This window comes from Phaethon aethereus (genome assembly GCF_964289735.1).
Source record: "Phaethon aethereus genome assembly, chromosome: 3".
Lineage (NCBI taxonomy): Eukaryota > Metazoa > Chordata > Aves > Phaethontiformes > Phaethontidae > Phaethon > Phaethon aethereus.
The window spans coordinates 66,786,293-66,805,733 of record NC_138576.1 but is presented as its reverse complement, the minus strand read 5'-3'; the positions used below and the strand labels follow the sequence as shown (position 1 = coordinate 66,805,733).

The window sequence follows — 19,441 nt, the reverse complement described above, 5'->3', positions numbered from 1 at the left end:
GAGTAAATGAGGTCTGTACTTGGGTGCAGACCCCCTCCCCCCCGACAAAATCCACCACGGGACTGAGCGACACTTTGCCTCCTCTGTGCTTAACCCTGTTTCACAGAAACCAGCTTCGATCTGCAAGGGATGCAGCTGCTTCCCCATGTAAACACATCCGAGCCCTACCAAAATACTAGGTGGTAGCACGTGTGGGTTCAAAGCGAGAGGGCTCCAAACGCGGCTATACCACTCCTGAGCTGACAGGCAGAAAACTCTGCCCGCCCTCGGCTGGGTGGGCTCAGACGGCACGGCAAGATGGTGGTTCATCTCGACGTTGCTCTCACAGCATGTTGCAGACAGGCCCTGACAGGCCCCGGGCAGACAGAGCCGCGCGCAGGGAGCGTTCGTAAGGCACGGTCAGATCAGAGCTTAGTTTTTGTTCTCCCTCTAAGGCTATACACAGGCCGTACCATATTTTTAAGGGTAAATGTTGTTTATTTTCCCCTGCAGCTGTGTCCCAAAAGGGGGAGGCAGGGCAGTCACACGCTCTGTACTGCCTTAGCTTTATAGCAGCTAGAGGAATTTTTTTTTAATTGTAAAAAATAAGGCATAATTTTATTTTTAAATGGAGTCAAGAAAAGAGACTTACAACCTCCGGGTGGCAAGTTTCAGAAGCAACCACTCTCTAATGCAAATGGTTTCCTGGCTTGTCTCCTGGATTCGCCTGCCGTAATGCAAATCCCTTAGGAGGCAGAAAGGTGTAAACACAGCTGTGAGATGCTCCAGCTGCTGGGGAGAGGCAGGAAGGAAAGCGTTAAACGCTGAGGGTGAACAGCACCCGATTTGTTACCTAGTCAGCAGGGCAGAGAGGATCCCACAGATAAACCCAGCCTCGAAGCTTTTCCCCAGCTCAACTGGTTATTGCTCGGCGGCAGCTCTTACTCACCTGAATCTAGGTGGAGCTCCCTCCCTCCCTCCACCCCTCCCTCCCTGCCGTGTCCCTCCTCATTAAAAAGCTTTTCTCAACCATCTGCACACGCGCTCGCAGGTCCCGGCGCTCGCTTTCCAGGGGCTTTGCAGAAGCACCCTTCGCTTCGCGTCCTTGAGTCCGTGGCAGAGACGGCCACCCTCGTCCCGTCAGCCTCCCCCTGCCCTGGAAGATGGTGAAGTACGGCCTGGACTACACGCGGTGCAGATGGATCCTGCCCCTGCTCCTGGGCATAGGCGTCATCTTTGGTATCATTGCGCTGGCAGGCAGGGGCTGGCTGGAGTCGCAGACCTTGCCCTACGTGCACCAAGCGTCGTTATGGGAGAGCTGCAAGAGGTCTGAGCAGGGTGGGGAATGGACCTGCGAGTCCCTCATGGGTTACGGTAAGCGCCTGCAAGGGTGGTGGGGAGCAGTCTCTGAAGCAGTGGGTCAAACCTCCGAGCTCATCTTCCATCAGCCTTCCTAACCATATCGCCTAATATCTGGCATTTTTATATGAAGTTATGGGCAGTAGGGACTGCCAGTGAAATACATCAAGGCTTTTGACTAACAGGATGAAGAAGAAAAATGTCCTCACCCCTATGCAGAAAGAAACCTGGTTGCTTTAGATGGTGGGTTGCACAGTGCAAAAAACCACACATGGTAATGTACCAGTGCAGAAAATATTACAGTATTTAAGGTTTTCTTCCTCTCTTAGAAGAAGCTAGTAACCTCTTCTCACTAATCGCTGCTTTCCAAAACTTAAGAGCTACTGCTGATCTAATGTCCAAACAGCAAGTTGCATGGGTAAGCCCAGCATTGGTGTGATAAGCCAGCCCTGAGTGCCAGCAAGACATGGGGAGGTCAAAATGTAAGATGGTAGGAAGATATTCCCAGGGAGTGTCAGGCTGCAGAATGCTGCCCTGAAACTGCTCCGGTAGGTGGGTCATGTGAAAGACTCTCCTTGTGATTCTGAAAGAAAGCTTTAAAAGATGAAAGGATTTCTTGTTTGTACTGAGTTTTTTGTTAAGTATGCTATTAAACATGTTGACCCAGGTGCAACCTTCAGCTTCAAAAGATGTAAACCACGGAGTCTGGGAGAATAGGCCAACAGAAGGTTCACTCTAGATGTGCCCTTTTTCTTTTTCTTTTTTTTTTTTCTCCTGTGTATCTGCTATTGGCCACAGTCTGAAACAAATTATTGTGAGTGATGAGCTGTTAGCCTGAGCCAGGAGGAAAGTTCAAGTGTTCTTACAGTTTATGCTAATTAAAATGAAAAGTAAGAGCATTTTCTCTAAGGCTCAGAATCTCAGCTGCTCTTGTTGAAAATGAGCGTAAAAACACTTGCAGAAGCAGTCTCAGGGATCATTTATTAAAACTTTTCCAAATTGTTCCTGAAAGTTTATTATCTATGGCCAAACTCTACCTTCTATGCACAAAATTCAGGCCTCTCTGAGTGCAGGGCTCCAGGACAAGACTGGCTCCATCCAGCATCACGCCCAGTCCTGCCCTCAGAGCTCCTGCGTCAGCTGTGTGGCTGGGCATAGACCAAGCCAGTTTGCTGCCGCTGGTACATGGTGCTGGAGAGCAGGAGAGAGACCGTGATGCTTAGCAAGGGGCTTCTTTAGAGAAGTTTCCATGAAAAGTGAGCCCTCGTCTTGATCGCCAGGTTAGGCACTACCCGTGTCATGAATGCCAGCTTTAACTGGACAGAAAATATTTAGAAGTTTCACCTTGCTTCTCTTGATAATGCAAGAGAAGTATCACCTTGCTTCCAGGTCCTACATGGTTGGTTGGCATTTCACTTCCTTCCTTACCCTGCCTCACTCTTAAATGCTTAAATTTTGCAGTTGTATGCAGTTTCCCACAGGACTGCATCTACAGACAAACCAGAGAGGTCATCCTCTATGTGGACTATCCTGCAATGTTTGGGGTTACCATGAATCACATCCACAATAAGTCCAGCACTTCTAACATGTTAGAAATGTTGGACTTAGTACAGACATGAAGAATATTCTCCAGCGCGTACATTGGAGAGTCAGCTGATGCTGCTGAAAGCATTAGAAACGCTCTTCATGTGCTGCATGGTTGCATTACGCTCTCAATGGACACACTTCTATCATTTGACCTTTTCAAGCTTACTAAATACCCAGAAAACCTAAGCAAATTCTCAAAATCCTCCTGGACAAAATTTCCAGATGGAAAAGGAAGATCCATCTGGGACAATGGAGTCATTTAGCCAGTGGGAGAATATGTAAAGCCTGTATGTAAAAAATGTGTACATAGGCCAAGTGACAGTGGATTACGCTGCCAGGCTTCTGCGTCTACAAGATTATGCCACTACAATGTAGATCCTGGCCATTACAGAGGTGGGTTACCCCTGACCCATAGGAGAGCTGTAGGTCTGACCATTAAGGATTCAAACTCATGTCACTGTCCTGATCCTTTCCAGCTCCTTCCTTCAGACACCTCTCCAGAGGTGGGATGTGTTCAGATCCAATACTGTCCTTTGGTTTTCCTATCATTCTGTCTTTGCTTAGTTGGTGTGGCATTGGGATTTTTCTTCTGGGGCTCCTGCCTTTCCTCACACAGGGCGCAGGTGCCTGATGATGGTCTTGGATTCCTCCCAAAAGACCAGACCATGAGACAGCATCTCACTTGTGAGCATCCAGGTCTCGTGTTGAGCCTGATTCTACCTGCCCCAGTGCTGAAACGCAGGATTTTAATAATTCTGGAATTACATTTAACCACACTGCTCCAGAAAGGTCATAGAAAACAAGAATTCAGCATCATGTTCTGTGGGATGTTTGACTTTGTCTTGTGCCAAGCTAAACAGTGCTGGGTAAACAAAGCGTAGTTACACGCCTTCCTGAGCAGAGAGACAAAAGATGTGATGTAAACAGAAAGGACAGAAGTGTTTTACATCTTTCTGGAGATGAACTCTTTCTCTTCCCTTTCTATTCCACAGTTCCCATCTCCTTTCCTCTGGGCTTTACTCCCAGTTTCCCTGCCTAATCTGCCGCAGGCTCGGTAGTTTCTGAAATTCAGTCTTCCTGCAGGGATGGTTTCATTGACATACCTGATACGCATGTGTACCCCAGCAGCTGCCAGCAAATATTCTCAACACGACTTGGACAGTGTAGCTATCTTAATCCACTACAGACATCTTCATCCTATCATAATTAGATATAATTGTAATGTTCTTGCAAGTTGTTCAATATAATGTGCAAATTAAAATTAAATTGTCCACCTGCATTATTTGTAATTCCCCTTGAATCTCTGCTGTTTGGCTTAACATATGTATATACACATACAGAAGACAAAAAGCCAACATCATTGACGTCAGTCAGTTTGAAAGGGAAGCAGGTTGAATGTTTTGTTGGTCGCACCAGTGGAGTTTGGTGTCTCTGAATAGTTGCTTAAGCTGGCAGAATTCAAAACCTCACAGGGAAGACAAGATGCCTGCACAATTTTTTTTTTGAAAGCCAGGAGAATAAATCCACTGGTGCAGTTATCTCCTGTGAAAGCATCTACACACTCTAGGCCTTCTGCAAAGTTTATGAACTCTGTAGAGTAAGAATATGCAGAGTTAATTCACTCTATCTTCTCCAAGAGTTCAGATCTTCTGCTTTAACCATATGACAGTGATCTAGACTTTATCAGAAGTCTTTTGCTTTTCAAGCATATTTAGCTCAAATAAATAGTGTTTTCTAGGGAAAAATATCTCATGCATTAGGATGCTTACTAGAAACAAATGGAGTTTAAGATGATGGATTGAGAGATGCAAACTGTAGCTCTGCAAAGTCCTGGCACTTGGCATAAATAAGGGTCTCAGGCTTATAATGTGCTTAAACCTTTACAAAGACAGAGACAACAACTTTTTGGATAGATAATGAGCACAGTGTGGAATGTATCTGGCTGCGACATGGCTGAGCTTGTAAAGAAAATGGAGCGGTTAAATCCCTTCATGAAGCTAGCACAGCACTCCTTTGTTTTTCTTGAATTTTGGATATATAACCTCGCTTGAAGAAGGTGTGCCTCGCGGACCTGAGACACTTTTTCAGTATGTAATTTATTCCACTGCAGGCTTCGAAGGTGTTTAAACATGTGTGACATTGGTTGGGGGAAAATAACAGATTTTATTTTATTAGTCCCAACATGATGTACAATAAGATGAAAAATTCGTGGCTACGCTTGTCCCACCTTGTGTTCCACCCAGCCCTGCAGCTCTTCCACGTGCAGATGCTGCCATCAAAATAACTGCAAGCTTAAAGCTCCAAATTTAGGTTGAAGTGGTCGGCTCGTTTGCATGGTGCAAACAGGGATCTTGGGTGAAAAAAAAATCAGGAAAAAGCATTTCCACCTGACAAGTGGAATCCAGATCTTCAGTTATTTTCACACCATAGTATCGAATTACAGCTTTTTCCTAGGATGTGTGGAGGGTTTAGTGGCTGTGGAGATCAGTGCAGGGATGAATAATTTTGCCATCTGGAAAGGACACCTTCCTGCATCTTGTCTTCCAAGCAAATAATGGGTAACTATGTTCTAGCTCATTCCAGTTTTATTTTGGTCCATGAATATTAATGCAATACTGAAAGATAGGATGGTTAATATAGTATGATTATAACGAACAAAAATTACTTCAAATACGGCAGCAGATAGTATGTCTACAGGATAAGTGAAAGCTGCAAAAGGTAATATCCTCTTGAGAAAATAAATATTCTGCTTTAGTCTCATAAGAACTCTCTTGATGAGCAGATTTTCTTCCCTGTTTTGCCTATATCAGGCTCTGGGATCCAGGGAATCTTTTGCTATGATGAAGTATTGTTTATTATTCTGGAGGAATAACAAAACAGAAATCACTTGCTAAAAATCCCCAGCTAATGATACCATGGCAAGGTACACGGTGTGGTCAGGATCAGTCTCCTCGCAGCAAAGGACTCCTCTTGGTACTACACCTACCGCTGCCTTCGCACTGCTGGCCCCACAGCTAATTTTCTCCCTCTGGAAAACTAACTTCTCCAGCAGACCGGTGACTCAGCACTCCTGGGGCACAGGACAGACCAGACACCAAGTTTCCCCATTGCCGCGCTGCCTACGTAAAGCTGTTTTGCCTTCCCCTGCGTTCCCATCGCATCTGACAGCCGGCACCTAATCCCAGGCGTGGGGAAGCCCTCACTTGCCTCAAGTCGAAGCAAGTGCCCTGAGCAGAGTGAGATGGGATGTCCAGAGGGACGGGCTGGGAGACAGCCCCTCTCAGCGGGGCCTGGGAGGAGAAGCAGGCTGTCCTGGCGGCTCTGTGGCTTCCCAGGGTGTCTGCACCTAGGAATAGAAATGAAGCGAACAAGTAACTGTGCTTTTGGAGCAGGGACCAGCTCAAGTCATGGGGCTTTTATTGCAGACTTCCTCTGAAGTCAAGGTTCTGCACCTAAAGGCTTTCAGAATTTGGTGAAATTCAAGTAGGTTTGGAAAAGTGTCCTTGCAGCTGGGAAACAAAGGCTGGGGAGGTCTCTGACCAGCCCAAGGCAGCCCATGGCAGAGTCCAGGATGGAGCCCAGCTCTATGCTCTGTGCATTGCCTGGATTAGAGGGTAAACCTTGACTCCATTGACACAGGATGAACTGAAAATGAAAGCTTGTTGCTGTTCCTGCTGCTTTGTAGCATGAAACAATTATATTTATATACAGTGATTGCTGGTAGTTTTAATGACAGTGTAAAGAGAAGGACATAATTTCCGAAGTCATCAGTCTCCTGAAAGTGTAATGTTACCTGAGACTAACCAGTGAGAAATGGGATTACAACATCAGTTACCTAATAACATGGAATATTCAATCATTATTCAAAATTCAGAATGCTAGAAAATACAGGCTCAATTTAATGTATATAGTAATGAAAATATCACAACAGTATATTTAAGGAACTCTGATGCAAGAAAGAAAGAACGAATTTGATTTTCCCCCAGCTTGTGGGAGACATTCCCTTGTTACTAAAGAGGTATAAGAGAAGGGAATCAAGCCCAGAGCATTTAATTGCCATGGCAATTTCCATTCCTCATCTGCAATCGCTAACATGCTTTCCGTTGTAATTTTAGCATTTGTCCTTTTATATGTTTAGTGGCAGATTCATTTAATCAGGATATTTTCTAAATAATAGTTATGCTCTTCAGCAATTAACTCTACAGAGAGCAATTGCAGATGGCATCCCACTGTTTATTATCCAACCTCCCTTTAAGAATTACAATTAAATTGGATGGAAAAATAGCAATCGTGTAGAGGGCTCTCATCTCCCCATCAGGAGATATTATCTGCTGGTGTTGAGGACTTCGTGAAGATCCTCAACACTTTGTGTCATCAGGACCTTAAGTCCTTGAGCGGATACCGTTCACTCACACACAGGAGGCATCTCTGCTGGAAATGTATGGAAACTTGTGGCTAAACTCTCATTTCTCTTCACCTCATCTCTTCCTCTAGCTTATTGAGGTAATCTGATACAGCAGGGCTATAATAGCCTCTCCATAGTCTGAACGGTGATAAGGACTGCAAGACGGATTTTGAATTCCACTGTAGGGTTAAACAGTCAGGTTACTTAAGCAGGAAAGCAGTTATGCAGGAAAAGAACCAAAACTCTCAAAACACTGGATTTTTTACATTTCCGTATCACTTCTCACTGACAGCTTGTATTGTTCTGAGCAACATTGAAAAGTTTGAGTCAGTGAGTATTGTAATGCTGTGTTTCTTCTTTGTCAAGCACCATTACAAGATCTCTCATCGGTCAAAAATTCCCAGGAACTCAAGCTGGTTGTGAAGTGACGATGGTAGCCTATGTCTCAGAGGTTTCTGGCTTCCTTCTACTGGTACTAAATAACACTTCAGATCACACACAGTCCTGCTGAAGTACTGATCTGCAACTGGATACCTCTAATGTCACCTATTATGTTGAATATGCACACTGTGCCCAAATCAGTACCATTTCTGCTTATATGTTGGGTGGTTGGGTATTTTTGCAAACGGTAAAATTTGCTTCTAGCAGAAAATTAGATCTAGATTCACAGCTGCTCTCTATCAGAAAGAAACTCCCTAGTGCAAAGGCAACTTTCACCAAGGTTTCAGAACAAAGTTTGCTCACAGCATGAAAACTTTGGATCAAGGGTGAGAACAATACTTGGTGCATATGGAAATGGGTTATAAATTCAGTGTTCTTCAGCCTCAAATGGCCCTGGGAAAATAAAAATTTAAACAAGCTTTTTGGAAAGGTTCCACTCCTCCGGTTTGATTAAAAGCCCTAGTTCATAACCTGTGTTATCATGGAAGTTGATTCTGTTTAATTCACGTTAAATATTTTAACCTACCTTTAACTCAGAGGTAGTTTAGGGAACAGGTACATCTTACTGCTCTGATTAACTGAGCTTATGTACATGAACTAATTCCTCAATAACTTACGTGTTTTATTTACCTGACCTTCGCAACCCCCATATACACATCCAAGTGTAAGTAATCCTGCTTTAATTTAAAATAAATAGGAAAAAATAGGAGGAAAAAATGTTATAGCATGAAAGTGTATAAGACTGAGCTTTAATCCCGAGATGTTCTCAATGTATGCAACTGCTTCTGAAGATAATGCGAGATAGGGGTACTCTCTCATGAGCAAACCTTTAATTTTGAGGCACTGTGTGCACGTTATTTTAATAGCTAACTTACTCCCTTGGTACTGCCTTTGATGATGGCTCTACGCCCTCTGCCACTTCTACCTCCCTAGCGCTAAGTAAGCATCAGGGAGCAGCCCTCATTAATACAAGATTTGCAGAAGCCAGTTTCTAAGTCAAGCTTGTACATGCCTGGGCTTATGATGAGATGAATTTGAACCACTCCCTCAAGATGTAACTGCTCCTCCCCTCAAATTCAAGTTGGAATAGCTTCTAAGTTGAATTGCTTACCTCAGTAAGAGAAGAGGTTTGCAGACGTATGTAACGCCCTGGATGCAGACTTTGCCTGTATGTGTTTGTGAGTGAGGTCAGTGGTGGGGAATTAACAGGTTTTTGCGTTAAAGGAGTTAAAGTCCACCAAGCCAAGCTAAGCTATCACCTTAACACTAAGCTATGGCCAAGACCATATCCTGGTCAAGACCAGACTGCTTTCTGTTAATACATACTGTGTTTTCCTGATAGACGGCCTATGACCTATGAAAAGGTTCTTTCCCCTACTGCTGTAATCTAAAATCATTATTATGGGCTAATTGGAAGTCCTAATTCTTTCTCATTTATGTGGGACCCACTACTAATCACCAAGAAACTTTTGCAATGACATTGTCTTACTTTGAACCTAAATAGGTCATTCTCTGCTTCCATGGTTGTCTCTTAAGTAGTGGCAAGCTAAAAGTTGGTTCCTGATCACAGAAAAACAGCTTGCATGTTATGAGATAATACTCTGTTATTAAATGAGAAATACGTATTAACTGCCAATGAATTCTAAAGGAGTAATACTAGGGGAAAAAGAATGGAGTTACCAAAATGGATGCCAAAGAGAAGGACCAAAATGGTGAAAGACTTCAAATGATATAAACTCATCACACAAAGAAACCCCAGAGAAAAACATCCAGTATTGACTTCCCAAGGGAAAGATATTCAGAGAATGCAGTTGCTTTGTTTTAAGTATGATCCAGATGCAATGTAGAAGCTCAGAGAATAATACACACCCAATCATGCCTTTGATTTTTTTTCCTCATTTTATTCTGTTCATAAATTATCTATGACTAGCATGTGATTTTCTTCATTTGTATAGCCTTCCTTTGAAATTATTTTCAGTCAATAGCTTTCAGTCTGCACATACAATTTATTCATAAGAAGCTGCTTTTAATAGTTTCTAATTTATCTTGGCTGTGTACAAACACATGCACACTGGTAATTCAATGTCAGCTCACGTGATCAGCAAACACTTGCAAAGATTTCAATGTTCACTTATTTTTTTTCAAAAAATAGTTGGTATGATACAGAGTCCTGATTTCCAGCAGACAGGATTTTGCACTGTCCAGTGTCGCACAGGTAACATGGGGAATTCAGAGTCCTGGACGACAGTGGCTTGAGTATACAGCAACAGCTCATAACCCTTCAGCTGGTAAATTGAGATGTGGATTACTGAGTTTGATGGGCCATTTTAGGATTCAAGCTAAGGAGGACACATGTTCTTCTGCAGACATGCTCACTTTCACATGGAAACTTTCTCAAGGGGAACAAACCAAAATGAAATGGATAAAACCAGGCCAAACTGTTCCTTTTCAAAGTGAAATATGTCCTCTGCAGAGTTCACCACACCCTGATGAAGAACGTCAGGTTGAGAAACCTGAGTTCAGCTTTGTTTCCAAAATAATGCTCTTTCCCTTTAATCAGAAAGACGTAAAACAGGTTGAGCTCTGCAAACTCAGCCTAGAAACATTCTCATTATGTACAACTCAGGGATGAATCACCACCACGGCAGATTTTTGTTCTTGTAAAAATCGCTTTGTAAGACTGGAACTAGAACTGCAGGGTTTGTGTTTCTTTCCCTTGGTGGTATGAAGGATAAGAGAGCAAAATATTAGTCTGTTACACTTTCTTCCCCTGCCTCCCTGTTTCTTTTGAATTAAAACTATCCTTCCTAAAATCGCTGCACAATTCGTTGCAGTGCCTGATGTGTTAAAACGATCAGTCAGCAAGAACCTGTAGATAATTGTTGGTGTCTGTGAGGTGGCAATAAACATTTATTTTTCTTTCCAGTGCTAGCTGTGTATTTAGCTTCGAGCCAGGAGGAAAATCTGGAGAAGCATGTTCTTATTGATCAGATCAGGAGAAGTCCTTCTGAACTCTCTGGGGTTTCTTTCAGAAAATGTCACCCAAAGAGAGAGATTCAGTAGTTTGTGTTCTTTGAGAGTACCAGATCAAGCAAGGTGTGAGAACGTCATTGTGAATGTTTTACCATGTTTTGAACCACATACACGAGAAACACAGAAATTTGTATTTATCATAGGGAAGTAGACTTCACATGCTATCTTCAAGGCATGACAGCTCTTTTTTGAAGGCACTGTGTGGAGCATGAAATATGGCAAGGAAATAAGGAAAGACTCGATCTTGGCTCAACTTACTGCTGAGCGAGGAAGCTTATTGCCTTATGTGTGGAGTACAAACAGTGTTTACACTTTTGCAAACTGGAAAATGCATGAGGGAATAAAATCAGGAAGGCAGGAAACTGGAGACATTCCTGATACTGGATCTCTAATGAAGTCCGTCAGCTTCCCTATGGCTGCAGTTAGCAATAGGATATTCAGAGTGTGTTCAGATGGTGCAATACAAGAGGTAGTCATGCAACCTCTAAACTGTGTTAGCTTTAATAGCAGGGTAATAAAGCTGCGTTGTTATTGTACACTGTCTCAGCTAATTATTTTGCTCATAAGCTACAGTGAGCTCTGTACTAGCACGGGTAGACTCTTTTTGGTCTCTAAAGTAGCTCAAGGTTCTCCTGGCACAGCAGGGAATCTTAGAAGGCAGGCACTTATTTTCACTTTCCAGTAGTCACATATTACTGCATTCACTGTGGGAAGTCTGGACTCTCACAAATTGATGTACAAAACCCTGTAACTAGAAGCACTGTCCTTGCTCTGCTTTAGATAGGCATGAAAACGTGGGTTCCTTTTGCCTCTTTAGGGTAGCAAGGTCTTGTTTTAAGACAAAATTGCTCAGAAAATTGCCAGCTAGAAGGACTTTTCAAGAACGGACGGTGTGTATCTTCCTACAAACCCTTTCATAGTGTTCATTGGTGTTCTTTCAACTGCTAGAGGAGCTGAAAAAGGAAGAAATAGGACTGACACTAGTGTGTTACAGGGTCCTGCTGGTATTCAAGGACACTCTCACGTCAATACATGTGGTTTTTTTCTCGTAAGCACATTTTAACCCGTAAGCAGCCAAAACATCACTCCCATTTTGGGGGGCTGAGAAAACAGGTCTCACAAATTGCTGAATATTTTCACAGACTCAGACTGATGTCCTGTAATCCGCTGCTCCCTCTGTTTCTATTGATTTTTTGACAAGTGGGCTAGATCCTGCCAGCTTTCAACTGTCTTCTCTCTAGAGTCAAGCGTATTTTGAGTTAGTGTTCCACCTGTGATCATTCTTCAGCCTAGATTCACATTTTTAGGAAAAAGCTTTGCAGTTAGAATAATTTAATTATGCTTTTGGTTTATGTTTATGTCCTCCTGTCTGACACAAGGAGAAATAATTATCTCAGATATAGAAACAGTTGCAATTATTCCTACACATAGCTTTTCCTACCTTCTACCCTAGAAAGGTAAGGTGTTTGCACAGTGTGGTCTTAGGCTGCTGCTAACTGCTACTTTTTGTAAATGACAGATAAAGTCAGGGTACCGTTCCTCAAAATAACCCCGCAGTGACTCTTCCATGCAATGCTGTTGCCTTACCTGGAGCTGCGTATTGCTTTTCTTACAATGTTGAGTTAATTTTTTTTCTCTTTTGCGAAAGCAGGAGACACAAAGTTGGCTGTTAGGTGATTAAGCAATGCCTCCTAAAGTTGTAAGCACCCTGCAACACGCATGTCTCTTCTTGCCATGTAGCCAGTGCCCGGCGGGCTGGGTGTGCACCCAAACTGCTTTCATACAGCCACAGCGTTTGTAACACCACTTCAGGAAAAACACCTGGGCGAGCCTGACGGAGGAGGGAGGTGGTGGCATGGGCAAGGTGCCACCACACATGGCTGTGGCCACCAGGCACTGCCCCCTGAGACCCCAGCCCAGGCGATGCTCCCACCTTGGGGACAGTGCTGTGCCATCAGCTCATTTTGGGAAGCAAGGCTGAGCTTTGGCAGACTGTCTGCTGCTCGCAGCAGCGGCGGTGGCAGTGGGTGAGATGAAACCCCCAGGACTTGTGGTGCTTCAGCACTCTCGGGGTGGGCGGCTGCGCTCTGAGTCTGCTCTGGGCAGCGACACCCTTTTGCCCAGGAGTTTTGCACCTAACCACAACTGGTTGTGAACCTAACAAAAAACATCACATCTAGATGTTCTTGTCATTTCACTCTTCTGCCGGAAGTTAAAACACTCATATCCAAGAGCAGTGAGGTCACTGATGCTGAGCAACTTCTTTTATGGTCAGGTGCCCCTTTTTTTGCCGTTTTAGAGGGGTGGCAGGAGCATCCTCAACAGGGTAAACTGAGCTGTGGCAGTACAAGAAATTCCTGTTCCTGGCTGTTTCCTTTCATACTCTGCCTGAGGTGCTGCCCTCCCACCCGTGTCTCTGCGTTGCATGCTCTACCTCCAAGCCTCCTGTAAACTCCCCAAGAGAAGACTTTGGGCTAAAATGCTGGGCTGAGAAGCTGAGATGTAGACATGTCTTTGCTATCCCTTTGAGTCTTCTCAGGCAGCTGCCTATTTAAAGGAAAAATAATACAGCTGAAAAGCCCTTTGAGCAGACAGAAGCTTTTTGGTATATGGGAGAAAAAAGACATGACATAAAACTGAAAACGTAGTCCAATAGCTAGAACAGACCAGGAATCATAAAGCGGGGGAGTTGGTGAAAAGCAAACAAAAAGGGAAATTGTTTTTGATGGGCTGATAGGAGGAAAAGTAGAGCTGGAAAATCCTGATCCATTTTTCTAGTCTACTAGCAGAGGCCGTTTGGGGCCTGGGGGAAGAGAGGTTGAGCACCAAGGTGTCACTCACCAGGGACAGGATGGTGGCTTTCGTGCCTGCCCGACATTGGCCAGAGGGAAGGTACTTTGCATTTTATTACTTGCATGCTTGAAGCAAACAAATTGTCAGGGTATTGGATATCAAAAATCTTAACTTACACAGTTCCATTGGGAACTTTTACTCAACAGCATGCTCTACGTTTCAGTTGAGTTGTAATTATCAGGGTTGTTTGGGCTGTGATAACTTTTCAGCACTGCTGCTGTATATATTTGGTTAGAAGCCGACACCTTACAAACACATGGTGTAGGTGAGGGGGTGAAGTCTGTAGATGCCCAGCAGACTTTAACTGCCTACTACATCTACATAATGCAATTTTAAATGTGTCAAAGTGGGCTTTCTACATGCAGAAGAGGAGACACTTCGAGCTCTTTGAGCAGTAGTTGCCCCTCAAGACTTAAAATATTGAATAAATAATACCTTTTTTTCAGTTGTTACGCCAACACAATATGCTAAGATCTGACATGTTATAACATAAAGTTATATAATTTGAAAATGAAAGTATTAATATCCTGAACAAGTTTTTCAAAGATAAATGCTTCTGAGTTTGAATTAAAAGCAGAAGTCCAATTTCCCTACAAAACAGGTTCCAAATCTTTAGCTTCATTTAGGACACAGAGCTGAAAAGGCAGAAACCACCAGATTTTGACATTTATGGATTATTGCCATACCTTTAAATTTGCATGCCAGAGTGGTAGTGCTTCTATAAACACTTTTTTTTAAAGGAAGAATTGAATTAGTTTCAGGGACGGTCTAATTCTGCTTGTCCAGGCAAAATGCTGCTGGTTTTATAGCAGCTGCTGAGGCAACGACATTTGTTACTGAAGGAGAGTGTCCATTCTTTACATTCCATCTTTACAGTAATTTTTATCTCAATTCTTAATTGTTAAATCTAAAGAGGAAGCTTGCCCGCAAGCCCTGTTGCATTTTCTACAAGAGGTCAAAGCTGGTGTTTTTATGCAATCTGCACTTAGTGAATGATTCCTTGTGGAACTAAAACGCTCACCTCCGGGAGGACAGAAAGCTTTCCTTCTTGGGAGCTGACTTTCTTTTCACATTTGTTTAAAACAAGTATTTCATTATAGACCAGAGAAAAATACTGCAAGGGATTTTTTTGTTCAATTCTAATGTATCTTCCTTCTGATTTCAGCTTGGGGAAGAGCTGCTGCTGCCACATACCTGGTCGGCTTTATACTTCTAGTCATCTGTTTTGCTCTGGCCATCATAGCATTTGCCATTGACACGCTTCGGTTCAATTTCATACGAGGGATTGGAGGCTTGCTTTTTGTCGCTGGTAAGGCAGTATATGAAGTCAAGTTTAGCTTGTGCGGGTATCCGCTGATTCTACACCCAGGTCTGTGCCTGAGTGCACTTGAACTCTCAATGAAAAACAACATAAAGTCTGTCAAGGCAGTGGATCGACTTTCAAATCCTCCTAAACATGGGTGGGTTTAGCTACAGGTGTTATGGAGGCAGGCAATGTGACGGGTGTTTGCGTAAACATTTTTTGTTTTCTCCTGTTTCTTCAGCTGTGTTCTCCATCATGGGCCTGGTCATTTATCCAGTAAAGTTCTCAACTGAAATTGAAATGACAGGGATCAATATGTTCAGCTGGGCCTACGGCTTTGGCTGGACCACCGCCATTATGGAAATATGCTTGGGATTCTTCTTCTGCTGCCTTCCTAACTATGAAGATCAGATCTTGGGTAATGTGAAGCCCACATATTTTTACTCTTCCCCGTAAGCACCAGGAAAAATGCGTTCGTATTCCAGAGATATCTGACAGACTAGCTACGTTTTCCAAAATATCGTCATCAGATGTTGGTAGAAAAGGCTGGAAACTCTTCAAATGTGTGTAGAAAAATGGTACTGGCATTCTGCAATAAAGTTATCATCTACTCTATTTTGAACCTCCATATCTGATGTGGGTTGGTTAGATAAAGTCTAAACATTAAAAAACCTTGGTTTTCCTCATTCGTTCCCATGAGTGGGGTGTATGTGGATTCCATTGCATCTGAAATGCATTCATATTTCTAACTAAATTCAGAAAAGCTTTTTCCAGTAAACAAAACAACATATATCATCTTCCTGAAGGAAAGCAGCTCACAACAATCCCATTTTGTACGTATCATTTTTAACCTGAAGATTTTCCACATTTTTCAAGAAGCCAAATGCCTTTATCCACTGACTGCCAAAGTAGTAAATTAGTCAGCCAGCACTCCATAGCTTTGCTCCCATTTTTCATTCATTCACTTAAGCCATAGGGACAGGGTAAGAAAAGGACAAGAGAAAGCCCCCTGCCAAAGCCAGCACCTTGACTTTTACCCATCCATGTGGAATGTAAATATTTATTTCTGAATATTTGTAAGAGTAATCAAAAGCCATCAGTAAATGCTTAAAAATCCTGGCACGCCGTTGCTGGGCCAGCACAGAGCAGGCAGAGGTGGAGGAGATTTCGAGCCACTCCTGCAACCTACAGACCTGGTTTGAAGAGGCTGCTGGTGTGGCTTTCTTCATGGGCATCTGCCTCTTTTATCTGCTGTATCAAAATCTATGGCTTTAAGGAGTTCTGTTATACTGGTCCAGCTCTTTTATCCAGCGTAAAAGGGTCAGGAAGGACTTAAGCAGAGGTATGATTCCCCTACACATCAGGAACGGATCTGGAGTAGTGTGAATGTAGGTATCAAACATTTGTTAAAAGGCCCCTTTTGCACTGGTTTGCTGTTCCTAAGTATTTTAAAAGTGGAAAGTGTATACTGTCATACATAGTGTAAAATGCATAAATGGCCCTTACCATCTCATAGTTAGGCTCTCATAGAGAAAATGACATCATAATCCACCTTTCAGTATCTTATACTCCACAGTGCTGCAAACCCGGATATACTGCAAGCAGTGAAGTGTACTCAAGACACTGCTGGTTTCTGCCTTATTAATCCTAACTTTATAATGTTCCATTTCTTCTCCTAAGTGAAAAAATGGATACTTCTGCTATGTGGAAAAAGACATCTCATCAAAATCCTTAGCTAGAGGATTATCAGCTTGTAACACATCTGCAGTTTTGTAACTATCTATGCTTTATGAAAAGTGCCCTGCTAAATGTTCTTTACTGCAAAGAATGAGAGGTAGAAATATTTTTTAGTAAAACCTCTGGGTAGCTAACATTAATAAAGGACTTAACCTTTTTTTTTTTTAAGCAATTAACTCCATTCACTTTTATGGAGTGACTTTTAATTTTGATCAATAAACATGAGAGGTGTATCAGACCAATGGGGAGAGTATATGCAACAGGGAATAGCTAGACAAGAACTTGCAAATACATTAAGAAGATGTTTCCTAGCTGGACAGAAATTAAAATGAAATAGAATTGAGAAAGCAGTTTGTATAAAATGACTTGCAATTCTTTTTGTAAAGCTATCTGTTCAGGAAAAAATTTTCATAAATCTTTTCATTATGCTTATTATACCTAATAAATGATGGTATCTATGTATTGTTTCAAAAGTGAGTCTTAGCTTTTGTTCTCTACTAAGAGCGAGGAGTGTGGAAGCCCCCAAAGCCTCTTCTCAGGCATCACCTTGGAGCACCTGGCTACGCTGCCTGGATTTGAGAGGGGAGAGTAACTTCCAAATCTAGCATCACAACAGCTTCTATTATTCTTCAATCCTATTCTGGCTGTCTCTAAGGCCTTGTTCACAAGTGCGTGAGAAGACTGGACTTGCTCAGTTTGATTATGGGCTATGTGGAGTCAAGTAGCTATACGCACAATTTGGTGCTATGGTGTGCTACAGCTTGTTTTGGCATGGGGGGCAACACGCTCCTGTTCACCGAATAGGAAGCCAGTGTGGTCCCACGCGATGTTTTTCCTCCAACAGATGTGGCAATCCCGTGAGGAAGCAAAAGGGAACTTGAGCAACCACTGATTGTTGGTTGGCAAACACAACTTACAGTTTCTTTAACATTAGCTGGACATTGACCCAACACCTGGAGGTGGGGGAAGGTGCCCAAATCAAGGTTTAGGAGTGTGACTCCAACCTGGATGAGAGAGCAGAGCATAATTAAAAGGCAAAGAAAATCTCCAGTGACAGATCATCCTCCATTCTCCCTCCCCTCCCCTCCTCTTGCTGCTCTCAGCAGCTTCACCACCGCCTCCGCCTCTCTCTCCTCATCCTCCTCCTCTTCCTCCTCCCTAAGGGTGACAGAGCAGTGTCAGAGCTGGTGGCTGTGGCTCTGCAGGACGCAGCCCCTGTCTCCATTCCCCACTGCCACTTTCCCCTTCCTGGGAGAGGGGGGGAGTGGAGCACCTTTGCTGACCCCCGCACAGCAGCAGGCACCCTCAGCCTGGCTCGCTGCCCCAGGCCCCCACAGGGAAGGCTTTCTCCAAAAAAAGGAGGGGGTCAGGTGGGTATCCAACAAACAGAAGCATCACAGGGGCTAGAGCTCAAGTGCCTGCCTTTAGGGTAGTTTGCTTGCAGTCATGCCAGGCCAGTTCACCACAGATCCCTAGAAAAACACATCCTAAACCCCACAGCAGAAGAACAGTGAGAAAAGGTACAAAACTGTTGTACAGGTCCCGGTGCTGTTGCCTGCGATTGCTGCGACAAGGGGAGCACAGCAAAAGCAGTGTGCAAAATGAAGTCAGTTCTGACAGACAAGCAAGCTGAATCCAGAAGCCAAGGATGTGCCTTAACTAGATTATTAACTAACTAGTTAGGTTATCAGCTACATTGTTAAATTAGTCTACAGCCAGGTCAAGTAGATTATTAACTAACCAAATTGTTAGATTAATTTGAGCTAAGTCAGCATCAGAAAGTTTGGATTTTCAAGCAAAGGAGGAATTAGAGGAAGAGAAGACACCCCTTTAGTTCTGCATCCCCGTTTGGCAGGGTTCTTGCTGGAAGTCTTGCCTGTAAGAGAAAAGGGCACTTAACCACTAAGAGCAGCACAACGAAAGACTTAAAAGTTTCATTGTGCCCAATCAGGAAAGAACAGATGTCTGCAAGATTTGGCTTTCCAGAACATTAGGTCCGCTACAACAACAGAACTAAAGACTTGACTGCCAAAGGCATTGCTGCTGTACCTGTCAGATTAAGAATTAGGGAAACATCCTCCAACAACCATTTTATCTAATTCAACTATACTACTGAAAAGGAAAGGAAAAATTGTGCTGAAAACAAGTGGAATGTCAAGCAGCCCTACAGGTACAAACTGAAGCAAAAGAAATAATTAGAACTTTCTACTGGTTCAGTATGTTCAATTTAATTTCTGGTGTTTCTGTCAGAGCTTATATAACCTGTGGGCATCTTGGTCTTTTCAATTTTCTCTGCAAATATGTCCATATTTCACTATACAATTTCCAGGCACCTGCCATTTCATCTTAAAATACAGCCTGCTTAATCAATAATTCAAATGTAATCTAGTTCGCAACTGTGTTAAAGTTGTGCATATTTTGTTGTATGAACTAATGCTATGAGGGAAGTTTTGACCCCATTGACATAACTTGCAAAACATTTATTGATTTTCTTGAGGCTGACATTTCATCCTTGAAGCACAAACCCCTTTTTTACACGTGCTCAGAATCAATAGCATCTCTATGGGATGCTCCATTGATTTCAGCAGCTCTGTTTGCTTCTGGAGCAGGACACTTGTCCATACGAGATAAGGAACAAGAATTCAATCAGACAAGATCATTCCCAGAATAAAGGGCAATTCGATGTGTATAAGATTAGCAGAATCTGGGTCATAATTAAATCACATTTTGTTAGATACACAACA

At 43.0% G+C, this 19,441-nt stretch overlaps 1 protein-coding gene across 1 annotated transcript; it reads left to right on the top strand.

The window, feature by feature from the left end:
• Positions 1-1,142: 1,142 nt before the first annotated feature.
• LOC309403433 (p53 apoptosis effector related to PMP-22-like) lies at positions 1,143-15,416 on the top strand (the record flags this gene model as incomplete). The annotated part of the gene is made up of 3 exons (XM_081997555.1): positions 1,143-1,353; positions 14,823-14,966; positions 15,202-15,416. 3 exons carry the CDS (start codon positions 1,143-1,145, stop codon positions 15,414-15,416), a joined length of 570 nt encoding a protein of 189 aa, XP_081853681.1.
• Between the last annotated feature and the right edge of the window lie 4,025 nt (positions 15,417-19,441).